At 50.1% G+C, this 21150-nt stretch overlaps 1 protein-coding gene across 2 annotated transcripts in view; it reads right to left on the bottom strand.

The window, feature by feature from the left end:
- LOC106581522 (protein-tyrosine sulfotransferase 1) overlaps positions 1 to 21150 on the bottom strand; it is a 102606-nt gene that overhangs the window by 29097 nt on the left and 52359 nt on the right. For both annotated transcript variants that reach the window (XM_045704093.2, XM_045704095.2), the window contains exon 3: positions 13034 to 13232. In XM_045704093.2, coding sequence (XP_045560049.2) covers positions 13034 to 13232 — 199 coding nt within the window. The remainder of the gene's footprint in view (positions 1 to 13033; positions 13233 to 21150) is intronic.

Below are 21150 nucleotides of genomic sequence, written 5' to 3'. Positions count from 1 at the left end.
TGAGAGGCCAGATCATTACTCACAAGACTAATTGAGGGTTGTTGAAGATTAAATATAACAAATGATTCTATTGACAGTTGAAGAATGTGAAACAGAAGAAATGGAAGGCTTGCATTGTAATCACCAAGGTAGGTGGCTCATTTTGTTTTTGGAATCTTCAAAGCAACACATTTGCATATTCGTTTGGGTTGACATCGGGTTAAACAACTGAAGTGGGGTATTAATACTCCACCTGTTTCTAATATAGATTTATTTTAGGAAGTATTTTGTTGTGTTACAACCTGAAGTCAAAATGGATTAAATCTATTTTTTCCCCCTCACCCATCTACACACAATAGAGGGAAAAGAGAACGAGAGAAAGAGAGAGTAGAAAAGCCCCCGTTGTAGACTAACTGTCTGTAGCCAGGGAGCCTGTCTGTCTGGGGAGCAAAGAGTGCCTTGTCTCTCTATATGTACCAAGCATAGGATTAGGAGTTAGAACACTAGAATGGTCACAAACCTTCTTATGGTGGGATAAAGGTCAGCCATTTTGGTCAGGGGAGTTGGTCAACTATGGTTTGCCAGTGCTGTGATAAGACAGTGTAAAATAAGGAATATGTATAGTTGAAGTCAGAAGTTTACATACACTTAGGTTGGACTCATTAAAACTCGTTTCTCGTAACTATAGTTTTGGCAAGTCGGTTAGGACATCTACTTTGTGCATGACACAAGTAATTTTTACACCAATTGTTTACAGACAGATTATTTCACTGTATCACAATTCCAGTGGGTCAGAAGTTTACATACACTAAGTTGACTGTGCCTTTAAACAGCTTCTGATAGGCTAATTAACATAATTTGAGTCAATTGGAGGTGTACCTGTGGATGTATTTCAAGGCCTACCTTCAAACTCAGTGCCTCTTTGCATGACATCATGGGAAAATCAAAAGAAATCAGCCAAGACCTCAGAATAAAAATTGTAGACCTCCACAAGTCTGGTTCATCCTTGGGAGCAATTTCCAAACGCCTGAAGGTACCACGTTCATCTGTACAAACGATAGTACGCAAGTATAAAGACCATGGGACCACGCAGCCGTCATACCGCTCAGGACGGAGACGCGTTCTGTCTCCTAGAGATGAACGTACTTTGGTGTGAAAAGTGCAAATCAATCCCAGAACAACAGCAAAGGACCTTGTGAAGATGCTGGAGGAAACAGGTACAAAAGCATCAATATCCACAGTAAAACGAGTCCTATATCAACATAAGCAAGGAAGAAGCCACTGCTCCAAAACCGCATTAAAAAAAGCCAGACTACGGTTTGCAACTGCACATGGGGACAAAGATCGTACTTTTTGGATAAATGTCCTCTGGTCTGATGAAACAAAAATAGAACTGTTTGGCCATAATGACCATCGTTATGTTTGGAGGAAAAAGGGGGAGGCTTGCAAGCCAAAGAACACCATCCCAACCGTGAAGCAGGTGGGTGGCAGCATCATGTTGTGGGGGTGCTTTGCTGCAAGCGGGACTGGTGCACTTCACAAAATACATGACATCAAGAGGAAGGAAAATGATGTGGATATATTGAAGCAACATCAAGACATTTGGTCGCAAATGGGTCTTCCAAATGGACAATATTATTAGACATTGTAATATTATTCGTATCTCAAGAAATCCATTTGCATTGCTAGTTATAGCTTATAGTTAGCTAGCTAGCTAACAGTCTGCCAGCTGGTCTCCAGAGCACATTTGCCACTCCCCTCATGACCCCAGGGCTGACGTTTGGCCCAGGGGTTAATGACATTCTGGAGCAGACTGATAAGGTTCGTAGGGACCGGGAGACCCTGAGACGGTTCATGCCGCCTCCTCAGGCCCCAGGTCCACCCACCTGCACCCGAACGATGGTGGGGTCCCTCTCCTGCCCCATCGTCTTACATTTTACATTTTAGTCATTCAGCAGACGCTCTTATCCAGAGCGACTTACAGTAGTGAATGCATACATTTCAATTCATTTCATACATTTATTTTTTCCATACCGGCCGTGGGAATCGAACCCACAACCCTGGCATTGCAAACACCATGCTCTACCAACTGAGCCACATGGAGGCTGAGGGACGCTGAGGGACGACAGCGGGGAGGGGCACAGCTTGCGGTGGAGCAACAACCTGTCAACCGTCACCGCCATAGGGACACGCCCAGGCGGTCGGGGTGCCAGAGGAGAGGCGGACCCCAGCAGGACCCCTGACACACCCTTCCCCGCCCTCTTCTCCCAGTCTCAAAAGGGCAAAGTGGGAAGAGTGTGTGGAGTCCCCATGTGTGTTGTCCACAATGCTCGAAGGGTACCAACTCCAATTCTGGTGCCAGCCCTAATCCTTCAGGGGCCTTCGTCTCACCACGGTGGCCGACCCCCTGACGAAAACCCTGCGACTGGAGATCTCCTCAGTCCTGGACAAGGGTGCCATCCACAGGATCGAGACATCAGAATGGCTAGGTGGATTCTACTACATGCTCCTGACCCACATCGGTGGACTGGACATTACTGTTAACGACAAGAAGAGTCGTCTGGCGCCCACCCAGAGGCATTCATTGGCATGGAACTGGACTCAGTCGTCATGAGAGCACGCCTGCCCACCAGCAGGGTTCAAAGATCTTATCTTGCCTCGACCACTTTCGGCAGGGACGAGTGGTATCCGCCCTAACCTGCCAATGCCTGTTGGGCTTGCTGACGGCGGCCTCGTCGTTGATTCCCCTGGGACTGCTCCATCTCTGGCCTCTTCAACGGTCACCGCCAGCTGCGGGTGACAGTACCTCAGGGCATTGTTGAGGTGGTGCTGTTACTCCTTTCTCTCAGGTGGGGTGGAGATGCTGAGGATGTGCCGCCGGGAGCTGGTCAGCACAGGTGCCTTCCAGATCGGCTGGGGGGAGTGTGACCAAGGGCAGGTCGACCAGCGGTTGTTGGCTACCCTCTTGGAGCGGCAGGCACATCAATACACTAGAGCTCAGAGCTGTACTGCTGGCCCTGCAGTCTTTCCTTCCACATCTGAAAGGAAGACATGACCTGGTGAGGACAGACAACACCACAGACAACAATCATCAGGGTGGAATGAGGTCCCACAACCTCCATCTTATGGCACGGGAGCTCCTTCTCTGGGCTCTTGGACGTCTAGCGTCTCTACGAGCAGGTACCTGGCATCCTTAATGTGGCAGCGGATATACTCTCGAGGGAAAGCCCGCCCCCTTGGGACTGGAGCCTACATCCCCAGGTGGTGCAGCAGCTGTGGGACAAGTTAGGGAGGGCGCAAGTGGACTTGTTTGCCTCCCTGGACAATCCATACTGCCCCCTGTGGTATTCCATGTCAGAGCCACCAGGGCCTCTGGGCTTGGATGCTCTGGCTCATGATTGGCCAGGGCTGGAGCTTTATGCATTCCCCCCTTTTCCCCTGATCCAGGCTCTGCTGGACAGGATGGCAGAGCATCGTCTGCTTCTGGTGGCCCCATACTGGCCCAGACGACCCTGGTTCAGCCTTCTCCTGTCCCTGTTGTCTGGGACACCTTGGCAACTTCCTCTGAGACCGGACCTGTTGTCTCAGGCTGGGGGAACTCTGTGGCATCCAAGGCTGCACCGCCTCAGTCTGTGGGCTTTGCCACTGAACGGCACCAATGGTCCATGTTAGAACTACACGAGGGCGTAATGAACACCATGCAGAACGCAAGGGTGCCGGCTACAACCGTGGCATACCAGTTGCGCTGGTGGTTGTTCTGCTCTTGGTGCACTGGTATTGATGGTGTACCTGAGTCATTCAGGGTGCAGTATGTCCTCCAATACCTGCAGTCTCGCTTGGATGAGGGCTTGACAGCCACTACACTGAGAGGGTATTTGGACGCTATATCTTCCTGCCATGTGGGTGGATGGACAGGCCAGTGGGGCGTCATCCCTTGGTCTCCAGGTTTATGAAGGGGGTTCGTCGTCTGCATCCAGCTAGGACCCGCTCAATGGCGAGCTGGGATTCTGGATGTGGTCTTGGCAGCTTTGGCAAAGCCGCCTTTCGAACCGTTAGTCTGCCTCCCTAAAACACCTCTCTATGAAGGTTGCTTTCTTGGTAGCGATTACTTCCATGAAGAGGGTGAGTGAGGTCCATGCTCTTTCGGTAAGGTCTGAGTGCTACCGGATGGACCCCCGGGGGGAGGAGAATCTCTCTACGCCCCAACCCTTCATTCCTCCCGAAGGTTCTGTCAGACAGGCATGTGAACATCCCTTTTATCCTGTCTGCTTACGACCCCCCGGCAGCATGCTGTGCCCTGTGAGGGCACTGGCTGCCTATGTGGACGGACACGGTCAGTGAGAACAACAGACCAGGTCTTTGTCTGCTATGGTGAGAGAGTCCTGGGGGCTGGGTTATCAAAGCAGAGGCTCTCTCACTGGATAGTGGACACGATTACGACAGCATAACACCTGGCTGGCAGGCCAGTGCTGGGATCTGTGGTGGCACGTTCAACATGAGGTGTGGCTACGTCCTGGGTTCTACTGAGAGGAGTGGCCCTCGCTGAGATCTGTGCTGCAGCCAGCTGGGCTTCCTCTTGCACCTTTGCTAGGCACTAATCGAGTAAATGTGGCACCTCCCTCTGTGATTGGTTCAGCGGTCCTGGGGCGTCGCCTCCCCTTCCGGGGACTGTGCTGAGACCCCCCCACATTGACGGCCCCTGTGTCTCGGTCCCGCGCTGGGACTTCGCCGCTGGCTGGCCAGGTCCCTCTAGCACCGACTAAATCTGGTACGGGTATACCAATATATTGGAGTGATCCAATACAGTGAAACATAATGAAGGTTACGTATGTAACCACGTTTATGTGAGCTATATGGTTCACTCCAATCCTCTACGGTTCTAGAGGCGCCTCAGAAATGATGTAGAGAAGGTGTGTCGCGGCCATGAGGTCTATAAATAGGGGCGGACCCCAGCCGTGACACAGGTGTACATGGGAGTAAATCTGTAAATCCTCACCTTGGATGTATCCCTTCATTATCCTCTATGATTTTGCCTGTGCTTAGCTCTATTCCGTTTCCATCCTCAGTTCTCCTACCACAGTCATTCAATCAATGAAATGTATTTATAAAGCCATTTTTACATCAGTAGATGTCACAAAAGTGCTTATACAGAAACCCAGCCTAAAACCCCCAAACAGCAAGCAATGCAGACGTAGAAGCACGGTGGCTAGGAAAAACTCCCTAGAAAGGCAGGAACCTAGGAAGAAACCTAGAGAGGAACCAGGATCTGAGGGGTGGCCAGTCCTCTCCCATCTGTGCCGGGTGGAGATTATAAGAGTACAAGGCCATTAAGGCCGATCGTTCTTCAGGAGGTTCAAACGTTCGTAGATGACCAGCAGGGTCAAATAATAAGCACAGTGGTTGTAGAGGGTGCAACAGGTCAGCCAGCACCTCAGGAGTAAATGTCAGTTGGCTTTTCATAGCTGAGCATTCAGAGGTCGAGACAGCAGGTGCGGTAGAGAGGGAGGGAGAGAAAGGGTCGCAAACAGCAGGTCCAGGACAAGGTAACACGTCCAGTGGACAGGTCACGGTTCCATATCCGCAGGCCATTAAACTCTAATTGTTTTAAAGTCACCATTGGTCTCATGGTGAAATCCCTGAGCGGTTTCCTTCCTCCCTTCTATTGATACACCATCCAAAGTGTAATTAATAACTTTACCATGCTCAAGGGGATATTCAATGGCTGCTTTTTTTTACCCATCTACCAATAGTTGCCCTTCTTTGTGAGGTATTGGAAAACCTCCCTGGTCTTTGCGGTTGAATCTGTGTTTAAAATTCACTTCTGGACTGAGGGACCTTACAGATAATTGTATGTGATATATATGATACTGTATGCATTAATATGTACAGTATGCCCATGTTCTGTAGCCGGAGCCCGCCCCTCTGTCTGACCGGAGCCCGCCCGTCTGTCTGACCGGAGACCGCCCGTCTGTCTGTCTGACCGGAGCTCGCCCGTCTGTCTGTCTGACCGGAGCTCGCCCGTCTGTCTGTCTGACCGGAGCTCGCCCGTCTGTCTGTCTGTCTGACCGGAGCTCGCCCGTCTGTCTGTCTGTCTGACCGGAGCCCGCCCGTCTGTCTGTCTGACCGGAGCCCGCCCGTCTGTCTGTCTGTCTGACCGGAGCCCGCCCGTCTGTCTGTCTGCGACCAGAGCCCGCCCGTCTGTCTGTGCCGGCCTGTCTGTCTGACCAGAGCCCGCCCGTCTGTCTGACCAGAGCCCGCCCGTCTGTCTCTGACCAGAGCCTGTCTGTCTGACCAGAGCCCGTCTGTCTGACCAGAGCCCACCCGTCCGTCCGTCTGTCTGACCAGAGCCCGTCCGTCTGTCTGACCAGAGCCCGTCCGTCTGTCTGACCAGAGCCCATCCGTCTGTCTGACCAGAGCCCGTCCGTCTGTCTGACCAGAGCCCGTCCGTCTGTCTGACCAGAGCCCGTCCGTCTGTCTGACCAGAGCCCGTCTGTAGCCTTGGAAGAGGAGGACACATCACTTAAGAAAAACCCTGGGACGACATCTCTCCGCAGTTAAGTCCCGTTACCACGACAACACGTTCCAGAGAACTGCCCACGTCGTCGATACAAGAACAGCTACGAGAAGTAGCCGTTTCAGAATGATTCTGAATGGATCCCAGGATACACATCGCACACACAGTGCTTCATTCTCTTCATTAGAGAGCCGTTTTGTCTCTATAAAACATCCACTAACAGATAGCACCCCTCTCTCCTGTGTAACCCCTTGGCTACAGGTCTGAGCTAACAGATCTAGGGGGTTTGCTTGTCTTCCTCCTAATCTAATGCACGCAAAGTACTGTAACAGAGATCAGGAAAGGAGGAGAGGAGGGAGGAGGAGAATAACAGGAGGGGAGGAAGGAGTGCAGGAGGGAAGGGAGAGCAGAGGGAGAGGGCAGTAGGGGAGCAGAGGGGGAGGGGAACAGAGGGAGGGAGAGGAGCAGAGAGAGGGAGGGAGTGGAGCAGAGAGAGGGGAGCAGAGAGAGAGAGGGGAGGGGAGAGAGGGAGGGGAGCAGAGAGAGGGAGGGAGGGGAGCAGAGAGAGAGGGGAGGGGAGCAGAGGGAGAGAGGAGAGCAGAGAGAGAGGGGAGGGGAGAGAGGGAGGGGAGCAGAGAGAGAGGGGAGGGGAGAAAAGAGAGAGGGAGGGGAACAGAGGGAGAGGGAGGGAGGGGAGCAAAGAGAGAGGGAGGGGAGCAGAGGGAGAGGGAGGGGAGCAGAGGGAGAGGGAGGGGAGCAGAGGGAGAGGGAGGGGAACAAAGAGAGAGAGGGAGGGAGGGGACCAGAGGGAGAGGAATATTAGGAGAATAAGCCATGCAGCTGTCTTCGATCTGATGGGGAAACACGATACTACTCATCAGATGTGATGTGCGCACACACACACACACTTCAGTCATTCAGCAGACACTCTTATCCAAAGCCTCTTGTATACATGTTCATACTTTTTCATTCTGGTCCCCCGTGGCAACACTGGCATTGCAAGCATCATGCTCTACCAACTGAGCCACATGGGACACAAACACACACAGGACCGCACACACAGACGCTATCACACACAGGCTCTATCACACACACACACACACACACACACACACACACACACACACACACACACACACACACATTTTTGTGGAGACAGAGGGTTAGTCCAGGAACCAATCACTAGCCCCCTGTGTGTTGTAGATCTTCAGGAAGAATTGGCCCTAGACGAACTGAATGAACTGAGAGCATGAGAACATTCTGACAGCCTGCTAGATATCTGCCTCCTCCAAACCTCCCCCAACCCTCCCTCCAAACCTCCCCCAACCACCAAACCTCCCTCCAAACCTCCCCCAACCCTCCCTCCAAACCTCCCCCAACCACCAAACCTCCCTCCAAACCTCCCCCAACCACCAAACCTCCCTCCAAACCTCCCCCAACCCTCCCTCCAAACCTCCCCCAACCACCAAACCTCCCTCCAAACCTCCCCCAACCACCAAACCTCCCTCCAAACCTCCCCCAACCACCAAACCTCCCTCCAAACCTCCCCCAAACCTCCCCCAACACTCCCTCCAAACCTCCCCCAACACTCCCTCCAAACCTCCCCCCAAACCTCCCCCAACCCTCCCTCCAAACCTCCCCCAACCACCAAACCTCCCCCAACCCTCCCTCCAAACCTCCCCCAACCACCAAACCTCCCCCAAGCACCAACCCTCCCTCCAAACCTCCCCCAAGCACCAACCCTCCCTCCAAACCTCCCCCAAGCACCAACCCTCCCTCCAAACCTCCCCCAAGCACCAACTCTCACAACCCCAGGCCTGCTACCTCGACTGACAAACAAGATAGTTTCCATCTCTGTTTGCGGTCAGACACGGTTTAGTCTCCCTCCCCTGGTCCTCCGCTCTTCCAACCCTCCTCTCCCTCTCCTCCCCCTCCTCCCCATTTCCCACACCTCTTTCGATCGGTCTCAGAATGCTTTCCGTTCGAGTCATCGGCTAGGCATCTCGATGTGAACACAGATTCCGTGGCGTTATTAACTATTTCCCAGTTATTCCCAGTTCTCTCCCGTTTGGCTCCACTTGAAACTTATGGAAGAAAACACATTCTCATGACAGAAGTAAAATGGGACTTCACACTGGGTTAACAACCACAACGAGGAATAGAGGGGGTCCACTCAGCTCCAGGGGAGAGGAAAAACACACCTCCCCACTGAGCAGTTTCCATTATCAAAATACATTACCATACTTTCTGTTATTAACAGATAATACAGCTGACAGTTAATCACATCCCTCGGAAGGGTTAAAGTTCATTTTTGGGGGGTTTTCTAAAGACAAGTGGAACTAACACTTCACCAAACCCCCATAAGACCCTTTAACACCACAACAGTTGATAACTGTAGCTGGCTAGAGGAGCACACCGAAGTCTGGAGTCAATATGATATATATATATATATATATACACACACGATATAAAATCGAGCACACAGCCATGCAACCTCCATAGACAAACATTGGCAGTAGAATGTCCTTACTGAAGAGCTCAGTGATTTTCAACGTTGCACCGTCATAGGATGACACCTTTTCAAGAAGTCAGTTTGTGAAATTTCTGCCCTGATAGAGCTGTAAACTGTAAGTGTTGTTATTGTGAAGTGGAAACGTCTAGGAGCAACAACGGCTCAGCCGTGAAGTGGTAGGCCACGCAAGCTACCAGTACGGATCCACCGAGTGCTGAAGCGTGCAGCGCATTAAAATCATCTGCCCTCAGTTGCAATACTCACTACTGAGAACTGTTTGTCAGGAGCTTCATGAAATGGGTTTCCATGGACGAGCAGCCACACACAAGCCTGAGATCACCATGCGCAATGCCAAGCGTCAGCTGGAGTGGTGTAAAACTCGCCTCCATTGGACTCTGGAGCGGTGGAAATGCGTTCTCTGGAGTGATGAATCACGCTTCACCATCTGGTAGTCGGACAGACGGATCTGGGTTTGGCGGCTGCCAGGAGAACGCTACCTGCCTGAATGCATAGTGCCAACTGTAAAGTTTGGTGGAGGAGGAATAATGGTCTGGGGATGTTTTTCATGGTTCGGCTAGGCCCCTTAGTTCCAGTGACGGGAAGCCCTAACGCTACAGCATACAATAACATTCTAGATGATTCTGTGCTTCCAACTTTGTGGCAACAGTTTGGGGAAGGCCCTTTCCTGTTTCAGCATGACAACTCCCCCGTGCACAAAGCAAGCTCCATACAGAAATGGTTTGTCGAGATCGGTGTGGAAGAACTTGACTGGCCTGCACAGAGCCCTGACCTCAACCCCATCGAACACCTTTGGGATGATTTGGAACGCCAACTGTGAGCCAGGCCTAATCGCCCAACATCAGTGCCCAACCTCACTAATGCACGTGGCTGAATGGAAGTCTCTGAAGCAATGTTGCAACATCTAGTGGGAAGCCTTCCCAGAAGGGTGGAGGTTGTTATTGCAGCAAAGAGGGGACCACCTCCATATTAATGCCCATGATTTTTGGAATGAGATGTTCAACGAGCAGATGTCCACATACTTTTGGTCATGTAGTGTATATCTTATGTTCTTTACAGAGCTTTAAACTGGCCTTTATGCAACTAGGCACAGTTAAATAAAGGTAACATTAACCTTTACTTAACTAGGCAAGTCAGTTAAGAACAAATTCTTATTTACAATGACGGTCTACCAGGGAACAGTGGGTTAACTGCCTTGGTCAGGGGCAGAACGACAGATTTTTACCTTGTCAGCTCGGGGATTTGATCCAGCAAACTTTCGGTTACTGGTCCAACGCTCTAACCACTAGGCTACCCTGCCTCTAACCACTAGGGTACCCTGCCTCTAACCACTAGGGTACCCTGCCTCTAACCACTAGGGTACCCTGCCTCTAACCACTAGGGTACCCTGCCTCTAACCACTAGGGTACCCTGCCTCTAACCACTAGGGTACCCTGCCTCTAACCACTAGGGTACCCTGCCTCTAACCACTAGGGTACCCTGCCTCTAACCACTAGGGTACCTGCCTCTAACCACTAGGGTACCTGTCGCCCCCCTCCCCCAATGGGACGAGGCCTACAGCAATGCCATGTTGGGCTGATGAACACCAGGCAGCCTTGACACAGAGGTAAGGCTCTGTGACCCACAGGCTGTAAGGCTCAATAAAACACTCGACTTACACAACATTTAATAGAGGCCACTTCCTTACACCCAAGTTGTTCAGAGGGGGGCAGCGTGCTTAAACACACACGTGTGTGTGTGTGTGTGTGTGTGTGTGTGTGTGTGTGTGTGCGTGCTTACGCATGTGTTTGGTGTGTGTGGTGTGTGTGTGTGTGGTGTGTGTGTGTGTGCCTACGCATGTGTTTGGTGTGTGTGTGTAGTGTGTGTGTGTGGTGTGTGTGTGGCTACGCATGTGTGTGTGTGTGTGTGTGTGTGTGTGTGTGTGTATGGTGTGTGTGTGTGTGGTGTGTCCAGTTTGTTCTTTAGCCACTAGAGAATAAATCAATAATGGATTAAGACAAATGGAAAACAGATTGAGAGTTAAAGAGTAGCTGGCTATCTGATCTCCTTACTGTAATACTCTTCATATGGTTACCGTGCGTCGTAACTTCACAACGCCCTTTCTCCTCTGAGAGACAATTAGGATAACAAGAGATCAATACAGAATTATTAAAAAAAAGGATTGTTGTTGTACGTTGGTTTCAAAGATAATAAATTGAAGCTCCGAGCCAACAGATCAAACCCTGACTGCGATGGAATGGGAGAAACTCCCCAAATACAAGTGTGCCAAGCTTTTAGCGTTATACCCAAGAAGACTCGAGGCTGTAAATCGCTGCCAAAGGTGCTTCAACAAAGTACTGAGTAAAGGGTCTGAATACTTATGCAAATGTGACAAATTGATAAAAAAAATATAAAACTGTAAAAAAAAAATGAAACCTGTTTTTGCTTTGGCATTATGTGGTATTGTGTGTAGATTGATGAGGGAAAGAAACAATTTAATAATTTACAATAAGGCAGTAACGTAAAAAAATAATAATCTTATACCTAATATATAGAGAGAGAGAGAGAGACAGAGAGAGAGAGAGACAGAGAGAGAGAGAGACAGAGAGAGAGAGAGACAGAGAGTGAGAGAGAGAGAGACAGAGAGAGAGAGAGAGACAGAGAGTGAGAGAGAGAGAGACACAGAGAGTGAGAGAGAGAGAGACAGAGAGAGAGAGAGACAGAGAGAGAGAGAGAGAGACAGAGAGAGAGAGAGACAGAGAGAGAGAGAGAGAGACAGAGAGACAGAGAGAGAGACAGAGAGAGAGACAGAGAGAGAGAGAGACAGAGAGAGAGAGAGACAGAGAGAGAGACAGAGAGAGAGACAGAGAGAGAGGACAGAGAGAGAGAGACAGAGAGGACAGAGAGAGAGGACAGAACCTTGAACTGACGCCAAGCAGGGTGGGAGGTGAGGTTCAGAGATCACATGAGAACATGTCGACGGAGAGATGCTAATCAGATGAACGTTTACACAACACATAGGTCATTGGTCTTCCGGGGTCTACAGTACTGGAACGTATCAGTTCAAATCCTGAACGCGAGACATCAAAATAAACAGAGTGAATACGCTCCATAGGATCAGAGATCTAAAGAGAGAGGCTTGACAGACACCCGATACCCGATGCTCCTCGCTGAATAAATCATATTGCGTGTGCTCGCCGCTTTCCAGCACCAGAGATGTCTGGCCGGGGTCAGGGACTGTACTAAACAGAGCAGAAGGACTCTGACATACAGGTCTGTCTGGTAGATGTGGAGGATGGGACTGGATGAGACTTGGACTCCCGAGTGGCGCTGCGGTCTTAAGGCACTGCATCTCATTGTAGTAGGCGTCACTACAGTCCCTGGTTCGAATCCAGGCTGTATCACACCCGGCCGTGATTGGGAGTCCCATAGGGCGGCAAACTATTGGCCCAGCGTCGTCTGGGTTTGGCTGGTGTAGACCGTCATTGTAAATAAGAATTTGTTCTTAACTGACTTGCCTAGTTAAATAAAGGTTAAAATATATATATATATATATATATATATATATATATATATATATATATATATATATATATATATATATATATATATATATTTGGATATGATCACTGAATTCAGACAGATGCTAATCAGCAGGAGCCATTCAAATGGGAATTCATTATTTGAATACAGATATTAATTCAACAGGTAATTTAATGGGAGTCAGACGATTGGACAGGTAATTTAACTAGAGGCAGATGATTGGACAGGTAATTTAATGGGAGTCAGACGATTGGACAGGTAAATCTAAGGGGCAGCAATTTGAAAGGTGATGCAACTTGAGAAAGAGTCCTGGGAACCGAAGAATACAATTCTCAGATCTGCTTTCTGCTTCAGAGGATACTTGAGATTCTTTGTGGAATGCATGGTGTGTATGGGAGTGTGTCCCAGTGTTTCCCAGTTCACTAGACTTGTGTGGGTGAGTGTGTTGTGGGGTGACATGTGTCACTGTCATTCCTTTCCCTACTCACCCTCCTGGTGTTGTCAAGGACCTTGGGGTCTGGCCGGCCGTAGTTGGGAGGGTTGGCGTGGGGGTCGTACCCCAGACGGGACAACATGGGGGCGATGACTGGCATGTCCCGCAGTACGTCCACAGGGATCTTGCCGACCCACTTGGATAAGGCCTCAACGTTGACCGGTTTGATCACCTGGTCTGTAGACCTCTCCACCCTGCAGAGAGAAAGAGAAACCACAGTTAACAGGCGGTTAGCATTGTAGTGTGTCCCCAGAAGACCATTGACTAGCTAGCATCATTCAAGGCATCCTTGCTTGAGGTACTGGTACTCACTGATAGGTGGATTAGTGAGAGAAATGAGATGGAAATCTACTTCCTGATGACCTCTAACAAGAGAGGAAGAAAGGCTGCATTTTGTAGGTGATCTAACAGATGAACACACACCAACATCCTCTAAGCCACTGCTAGTTGAACAATACTAGTGTCATCCACGTTAGATTGTTATCCTTGATAGCATGGTGTTAGCATTATTAAGGAATGGTTCAACAGTATCCCTTGATAGCATAGTGTAACCGATGTGAAATGGCTAGTTAGTTAGCGGTGGTGCGCGCTAATAGCGTTTCAATCAGTGATGTCACTCGCTCTCAGACCTGAAGTGGTTGTTCCCCTTGCGTTGCAAGGGCCGCGGCTTTTGTGGCGCGATGGGTAACGATGCTTCGTGGGTGTCAGTTGTTGATGTGTGCAAGGGTCCCTGGTTCGAGCCCAGGTTGGGGCGAGGAGAGGGACGGAACCTACACTGTTACATTAGCATTATTAAGGAATGGTTCAACATTATCCCTTGATAGCATAGTGTTAGCATTGTTAAGGAATGGTTCAACAGTATCCCTTGATAGCATGGTGTTAGCATTGTTAAGCTTGCCCTGGATAGCTCAGTGGACCAGCCCTTGTCACTGCAGGCAGCTAACTGCAAACTAATTGGCTCTAACTGGATCATGGGACAGAATTAAAGATGGCCCCCAAGCTCCAGCCTCTCTCCAGCTCCAGGCCTCACAGTTAATGGGCTGAACACATGTATTGTCTCTCCATTGAGATATGGGTCTCTCTCTCTCTCTCTGTATCAGATCACGCCCCTGTCCCCATGTCTGTGTCCCCATGCATCACATTTCATTCTGGTTCCTTTATATGAGCAAGGAGACGAGACATTAGGATAGCATTACAGACCTACACTGAGTGGTTCTGGGCCTGGGGTTTTCCCCAAATGACCCGCAGATTTAGAGCAGTGATTAAAAAAATAACAATAACCATTACATCACACTATCCTGGGTTACCAGGGTGGGGTGGGACACACACACACACACACTGAATGTCTGGACGGCAGCTTTTGTTTACAGAAAAATCAGAAAGTTGATCATTTATGGATGACATGAAGGGATTAAGTATGAAGATATTTAATCGTTTATGGATAACGGGAACAAATGAAGTGACAAGATGTTTGATCATACACCGCCGCTGTGAGAAAGACCCAGAGCACAAAACACACACACACACACACACACACACACACACACACACACACACACACACACACACACACACACACACACACACACACACACACACACACACACACACACACACACACACACACACACACACACACACACACACACACACACACACACACACGCTGCATGTACGAGCTGTGTTGTTGGAGCCAGGCCTAGCTCTAGAGACCACATCCTGTAACATCCTCCCCTGAGCCTGCTCCTCGTTAGAACAGATCATCGCCATAGCAACGGCAGAGTTCCGTGTTCAGGTGATCTATTCTCTGTATACTGCACTACGTTTGACCCTAGCCTACACAGAATGGCTTAGAATGGGGTAGGGAGGGCTAACCCTGCATGCTTACACTACAGCCGGGCCTTTCCACAGCTCTATCACTCTCTCTCTCTGTGTGTGTGTGTGTGTGTGTGTGTGTGTGTGTGTGTGTGTGTGTGTGTGTGTGTGTGTGTGTGTGTGTGTGTGTGTGTTAAAGATGAATCAGTGGATGAGTGGACAGCTAGCCCCAGCCTTGATTGAAATCAGCAGGAGAGTGGACAGCTAGCCCCAGCCTTGATTGAAATCAGCAGGAGAGTGGACAGCTAGCCCCAGCCTTGATTGAAATCAGCAGGAGAGTGGACAGCTAGCCCCAGCCTTGATTGAAATCAGCAGGAGAGTGGACAGCTAGCCCCAGCCTTGATTGAAATCAGCAGGAGAGTGGACAGCTAGCCCCAGCCTTGACTCAAATCAGCAGGAGAGTGGACAGCTAGCCCCAGCCTTGATTGAAATCAGCAGGAGAGTGGACAGCTAGCCCCAGCCTTGATTGAAATCAGCAGGAGAGTGGACAGCTAGCCCCAGCCTTGACTCAAATCAGCAACATGGTACTGTAAAGAAAGATTATTTTCTGAAGTTGTCCCCCAAATGGAACCTTGTTCTCCATGTAGTGCACTACTTTTGACCAGGACCATAGGGCTATGTTCCCTACGTAGTGCACTACTTTTGACCAGGGCCATAGAGCTCTGTTCCCCATGTAGTGCACTACTTTTGACAAGGACCATAGGGCTCTGTTCCCCATGTAGTGCACTACTTTTGACAAGGGCCATAGAGCTCTGTTCCCCATGTAGTGCACTACTTTTGACCAGGGCCATAGAGCTCTGTTCCCTACGTAGTGCACTACTTTTGACCAGGGCCATAGAGCTCTGTTCCCTACGTAGTGCACTACTTTTGACCAGGGCCATAGGGCTCTGTTCCCTACGTAGTGCACTACTTTTGACCAGGTACATAGGGCTCTGTTCCCTACGTAGTGCACTACTTTTGACCAGGACCATAGGGCTCTGTTCCCCATGTAGTGCACTACTTTTGACCAGGTACATAGGGCTCTGTTCCCTACGTAGTGCACTACTTTTGACCAGGGCCATAGAGCTCTGTTCCCTACGTAGTGCACTACTTTTGACCAGGGTCACAGGGCTCTGTTCCCTACGTAGTGCACTACTTTTGACCAGGGCCATAGGGCTCCGTTCCCTACGTAGTGCACTACTTTTGACCAGGTACATAGGGCTCTGTTCCCTACGTAGTGCACTACTTTTGACCAGGACCATAGGGCTCTGTTCCCCATGTAGTGCACTACTTTTGACCAGGACCATAGGGCTCTGTTCCCTACGTAGTGCACTACTTTTGACCAGGGCCATAGAGCTCTGTTCCCTACGTAGTGCACTACTTTTGACCAGGGCCATAGGGCTCTGTTCCCTACGTAGTGCACTACTTTTGACCAGGTACATAGGGCTCTGTTCCCTACGTAGTGCACTACTTTTGACCAGGACCATAGGGCTCTGTTCCCCATGTAGTGCACTACTTTTGACCAGGGCCATAGGGCTCTGTTCCCTACGTAGTGCACTACTTTTGACCAGGACCATAGGGCTCTGTTCCCCATGTAGTGCACTACTTTTGACCAGGACCATAGGGCTCTGTTCCCATGTAGTGCACTACTTTTGACCAGGACCATAGGGCTCTGTTCCCCATGTAGTGCACTACTTTTGACCAGGGCCATAGGGCTCTGTTCCCCATGTAGTGCACTACTTTTGACCAGGACCATAGGGCTCTGTTCCCATGTAGTGCACTACTTTTGACCAGGGCCATAGGGCTCTGTTCCCCATGTAGTGCACTACTTTTGACCAGGGCCATAGGGCTCTGTTCCCCATGTAGTGCACTACTTTTGACCAGGGCGCAGACAGTCTAAATAGATTCTGGAGAAGGTATCTTTTTTCTCTCTTCCTCTTTATAATTGAGCGTATAAGACGATGTCTGAGGTTGGACTCACATTGACACTCAGCCATCTGTTGTCGTTCTTTCTACTGTACAGTATGTGTGGGCCATGTGCTGAACGCTGGTACCGTTTTGTTTTTGACTTGCCCTAAGTTAACTAGTCTTATTCTTTACACATGGGGACCTATCAGCCAATGAAATCTCTCTCATGGGAAACATATGTTAACATTACCAAAGCAAGTGAACTAGATAAACAAAAGTGAAATAAACGATACAAAAAAAAACAGTAAACATTACTAACAAAAATTCCTAAATATATTACAAATGAGATGTGTAAAAAGATAAAGTATAAAAGGGAAAATAAATAAACATAAATATGGGTTGTATTTACTGAGGGAAATGTGTCTCTCTAATATGGTAGGAGGTCAGGAAGTGCAGCTCAGTTTCCACCTCATTTTGTGGGCAGTGTGCACATAGCCTGTCTTCTCTTGAGAGCCAGGTCTGCCTACAGCGGCCTCTCTCAATAGCAAGGCTATGCTCACTGAGTCTGTACATAGTCAAAGATGTCCTTAATTTTGGGTCAGTACCAGTGGTCAGGTATTCTGCCACTGTGTACCCTCTGTTCAGGGACAAATAGCATTCTAGTTTGCTCAGTTGTTTTGTTAATTCTTTCCAATGTGTCAAGTAATTATCTTTTTGTTTTCTCATGATTCGGTTTGGTCTAATTGTGTTGCTGTCCTGGGGCTCTGTGGGGTCTGTTTGTGAACAGAGCCCCAGGACCAGCTTGCTTAGGGGACTCTTCTCCAGGTTAATTTCTCTGTAGGTGATGGCTTTGTTCTGGAAGGTTTGGGAATCGCTTCCTTTTAGGTGGTTGTAGAATTTAAGGCTCTTTTCTGGATTTTGATAATTAGCGGGTTTCGGCCCAATTCTGCTCCGCATGCATTATTTGGTGTTTTATGTAGTACTCTCTCTCTCTCAAGGTCAGAATGAGTCATGTTTGTTCCTCAGAGCCTGTCTATCCGTTTGTTTTGCTATATAGATTTGGCTCCATATTTTCTCTCTCCCCCTCGGCCTAAGTTCTCCCCCTTGGCCTAAGTTCTCCCCCTCGGCCTAAGTTCTCCCCCTCGGCCTAAGTTCTCCCCCTCGGCCTAAGTTCTCCCCCTCGGCCTAAGTTCTCCCCCTCGGCCTAAGTTCTCCCTCTCTAAGTGGGTGTTCGGATTGCAGCCTTTCTCTTGCTCTTTCAGAAACAATCGTATTGTCCTTCCTTTATCCTCCAGAGATTAACAAAAGCAGTTGTCTATCAATCATTGAGATACAGAGAGAGGGAGAGACAGACATAATTAAAAGCACAAACTTTACTAAATTATAACAGACCGAGAAAGTTAGAACGAAGCCCCCCTTTTGAGCTGAGCCTAAACCAGCCCCAGCAGCACAGCTCTGGGGTCCCTACACCCCGTCCCCTGCATCTCATGTTTCCTGGTCTTCCACACCGACTTTTTTGCCTGCGCCAATAAGCAACTACCTAGGACAGTACCTTCACCTATTGGCTACAGTATACCGAGGCCCTCCAACATACAGGTCCAGAGTCAGCCCCTACCCTAGGCCTATTGGCTACAGTATACCGAGGCCCTCCAACATACAGGTCCAGAGTCAGCCCCTACCCTAGGCCTATTGGCTACAGTATACCGAGGCCCTCCAACATACAGGTCCAGAGTCAGCCCCTACCCTAGGCCTATTGGCTACAGTATACCGAGGCCCTCCAACATACAGGTCCAGAGTCAGCCCCTACCCTAGGCCTATTGGCTACAGTATACCGAGGTCCTCCAACATACAGGTCCAGAGTCAGCCCCTACCCTAGCCCTATTGGCTACAGTATACCGAGGCCCTCCAACATACAGGTCCAGAGTCAGCCCCTACCCTAGGCCTATTGGCTACAGTATACCGAGGCCCTCCAACATACAGGTCCAGAGTCAGCCCCTACCCTAGGCCTATTGGCTACAGTATACCGAGGCCCTCCAACATACAGGTCCAGAGTCAGCCCCTACCCTAGGCCTATTGGCTACAGTTTACCGAGGCCCTCCAACATACAGGTCCAGAGTCAGCCCCTACCCTAGCCCTATTGGCTACAGTTTACCGAGGCCCTCCAACATACAGGTCCAGAGTCAGCCCCTACCCTAGGCCTATTGGCTACAGTATACCGAGGCCCTCCAACATACAGGTCCAGAGTCAGCCCCTACCCTAGGCCTATTGGCTACAGTATACCGAGGCCCTCCAACATACAGGTCCAGAGTCAGCCCCTACCCTAGGCCTATTGGCTACAGTATACCGAGGCCCTCCAACATACAGGTCCAGAGTCAGCCCCTACCCTAGGCCTATTGGCTACAGTTTACCGAGGCCCTCCAACATACAGGTCCAGAGTCAGCCCCTACCCTAGCCCTATTGGCTACAGTTTACCGAGGCCCTCCAACATACAGGTCCAGAGTCAGCCCCTACCCTAGGCCTATTGGCTACAGTATACCGAGGCCCTCCAACATACAGGTCCAGAGTCAGCCCCTACCCTAACCCTATTGGCTACAGTATACCAAAGCCCTCCAACATACAGGTCCAGAGTCAGCCCCTACCCTAGGCCTATTGGCTACAGTATACCGAGGCCCTCCAACATACAGGTCCAGAGTCAGCCCCTACCCTAGCCCTATTGGCTACAGTATACCGAGGCCCTCCAACATACAGGTCCAGAGTCAGCCCCTACCCTAGGCCTATTGGCTACAGTATACCGAGGCCCTCCAACATACAGGTCCAGAGTCAGCGCCTACCCTAGGCCTGTCCACCACCCAACTGGGGACAGAAAACACTTGATGGCACATCGTGTCCTCCACACAGAACAGACATCCCCTCCTCACTGATGGATCCAGGAGTTTGTAGTGAATAATCCTTCACTGTAGACCAGCAATACGCTTCTCTATGGCAGAGCTTATACAGGGAGCGCCGACATCCTCTCAGAGAAGAGCCTGTGTCCCAAACCCTCCCCCGGCCACCCCGTTGACTTTAGCCCACGCAGATAGTCTTTCTGAACCACATTCACAGCTACCGTGGACAAAGCGTCTTTGCTCCCTCTCTCTGAACGAGCCCGGTAGTGTAGCATGGACCCCTCCACCACCTGTCGGGTTGACCTTACGGAGGAAGCCTTCGCCATGCTGCTGCTACATTTCCACACCGACTCTTCTTGCATAGAGAGAGAAAGAGAGAGAGAGAAACAGATGGAGAGATCGAGAGGGAACGAGAGAGAGAGAGAAAGACAGAAATAGAGGGAGAGATAGAGATAGAGGGGCATCTTCTGCTTGACCTTGGTATCTCATGAACAGATTGTGGAGGCTGGAAACCAACTAATAAACAAATTCTGAGGAATGCCAGAGATAAGAGTCTCTGCCTCATCTCCTTAGTGTTCTCAGCTACACTAAAAAGACAACTTGACTAAGTCATAAAAAGATTGGGGGGGGAGAACTTAGCAAATAAATACATTGAGAAATTACAAGAACGGAAAGGAAAGAGTCCCTGCCTCCTCTCCTTGGTGGTGTCAGTTAGCTACGCTGTTAAGACGATCCCAAGAAATACACACATTCCCAGAAATCACAAGAGTCACAGCCGGGATTGTCAGCTAGCTAGGTCACAGCCGCGGTTGTCAGCTAGCTAGGTCACAGCCGGGGTTGTCAGCTAGCTAGGTCACAGCCGGGGTTGTCAGCTAGCTAGGTCACAGCCGGGGTTGTCAGCTAGCTAGGTCACAGCCGGGGTTGTCAGCTAGCTAGGTCACAGCCGGGGTTGTCAGCTAGCTAGGTCACAGCCGGGGTTGTCAGCTAGCTAGGTCACAGCCGGGATTGTCAGCTAGCTAGGTCACAGCCGGGGTTGTCAGCTAGCTAGGTCACAGCCGGGGTTGTCAGCTAGCTAGGTCACAGCCGGGGTTGTCAGCTAGCTAGGTCACAGCCGGGGTTGTCAGCTAGCTAGGTCACAGCCGGGGTTGTCAGCTAGCTAGGTCACAGCTGGGGTTGTCAGCTAGCTAGGTCACAGCCGGGGTTGTCAGCTAGCTAGGTCACAGCCGGGGTTGTCAGCTAGCTAGGCCTATTTCTGCTGTTGTTGCCACGGTCACCAAACAGGGGAGAATCCACTGCTAACCCTGCATGTTTAATGCACAGTTGGGCCTCTCCATAGCTCCTGTGTCTGTGTGTGTGTGTGTGTGTGTGTGTGTGTGTGTGTGTGTGTGTGTGTGTGTGTGTGTGTGTGTGTGTGTGTGTGTGTCGAACAATACATCAACCCTCTTCAGGGGGGCATAATGGTGGC

This window comes from Salmo salar, chromosome 20 (genome assembly GCF_965601325.2).
Source record: "Salmo salar chromosome 20, fSalSal1, whole genome shotgun sequence".
Taxonomy (NCBI): domain Eukaryota; kingdom Metazoa; phylum Chordata; class Actinopteri; order Salmoniformes; family Salmonidae; genus Salmo; species Salmo salar.
The sequence above is the reverse complement of the archived record's forward strand: the minus strand, read 5'-3'. Positions and strand labels throughout refer to the sequence as shown.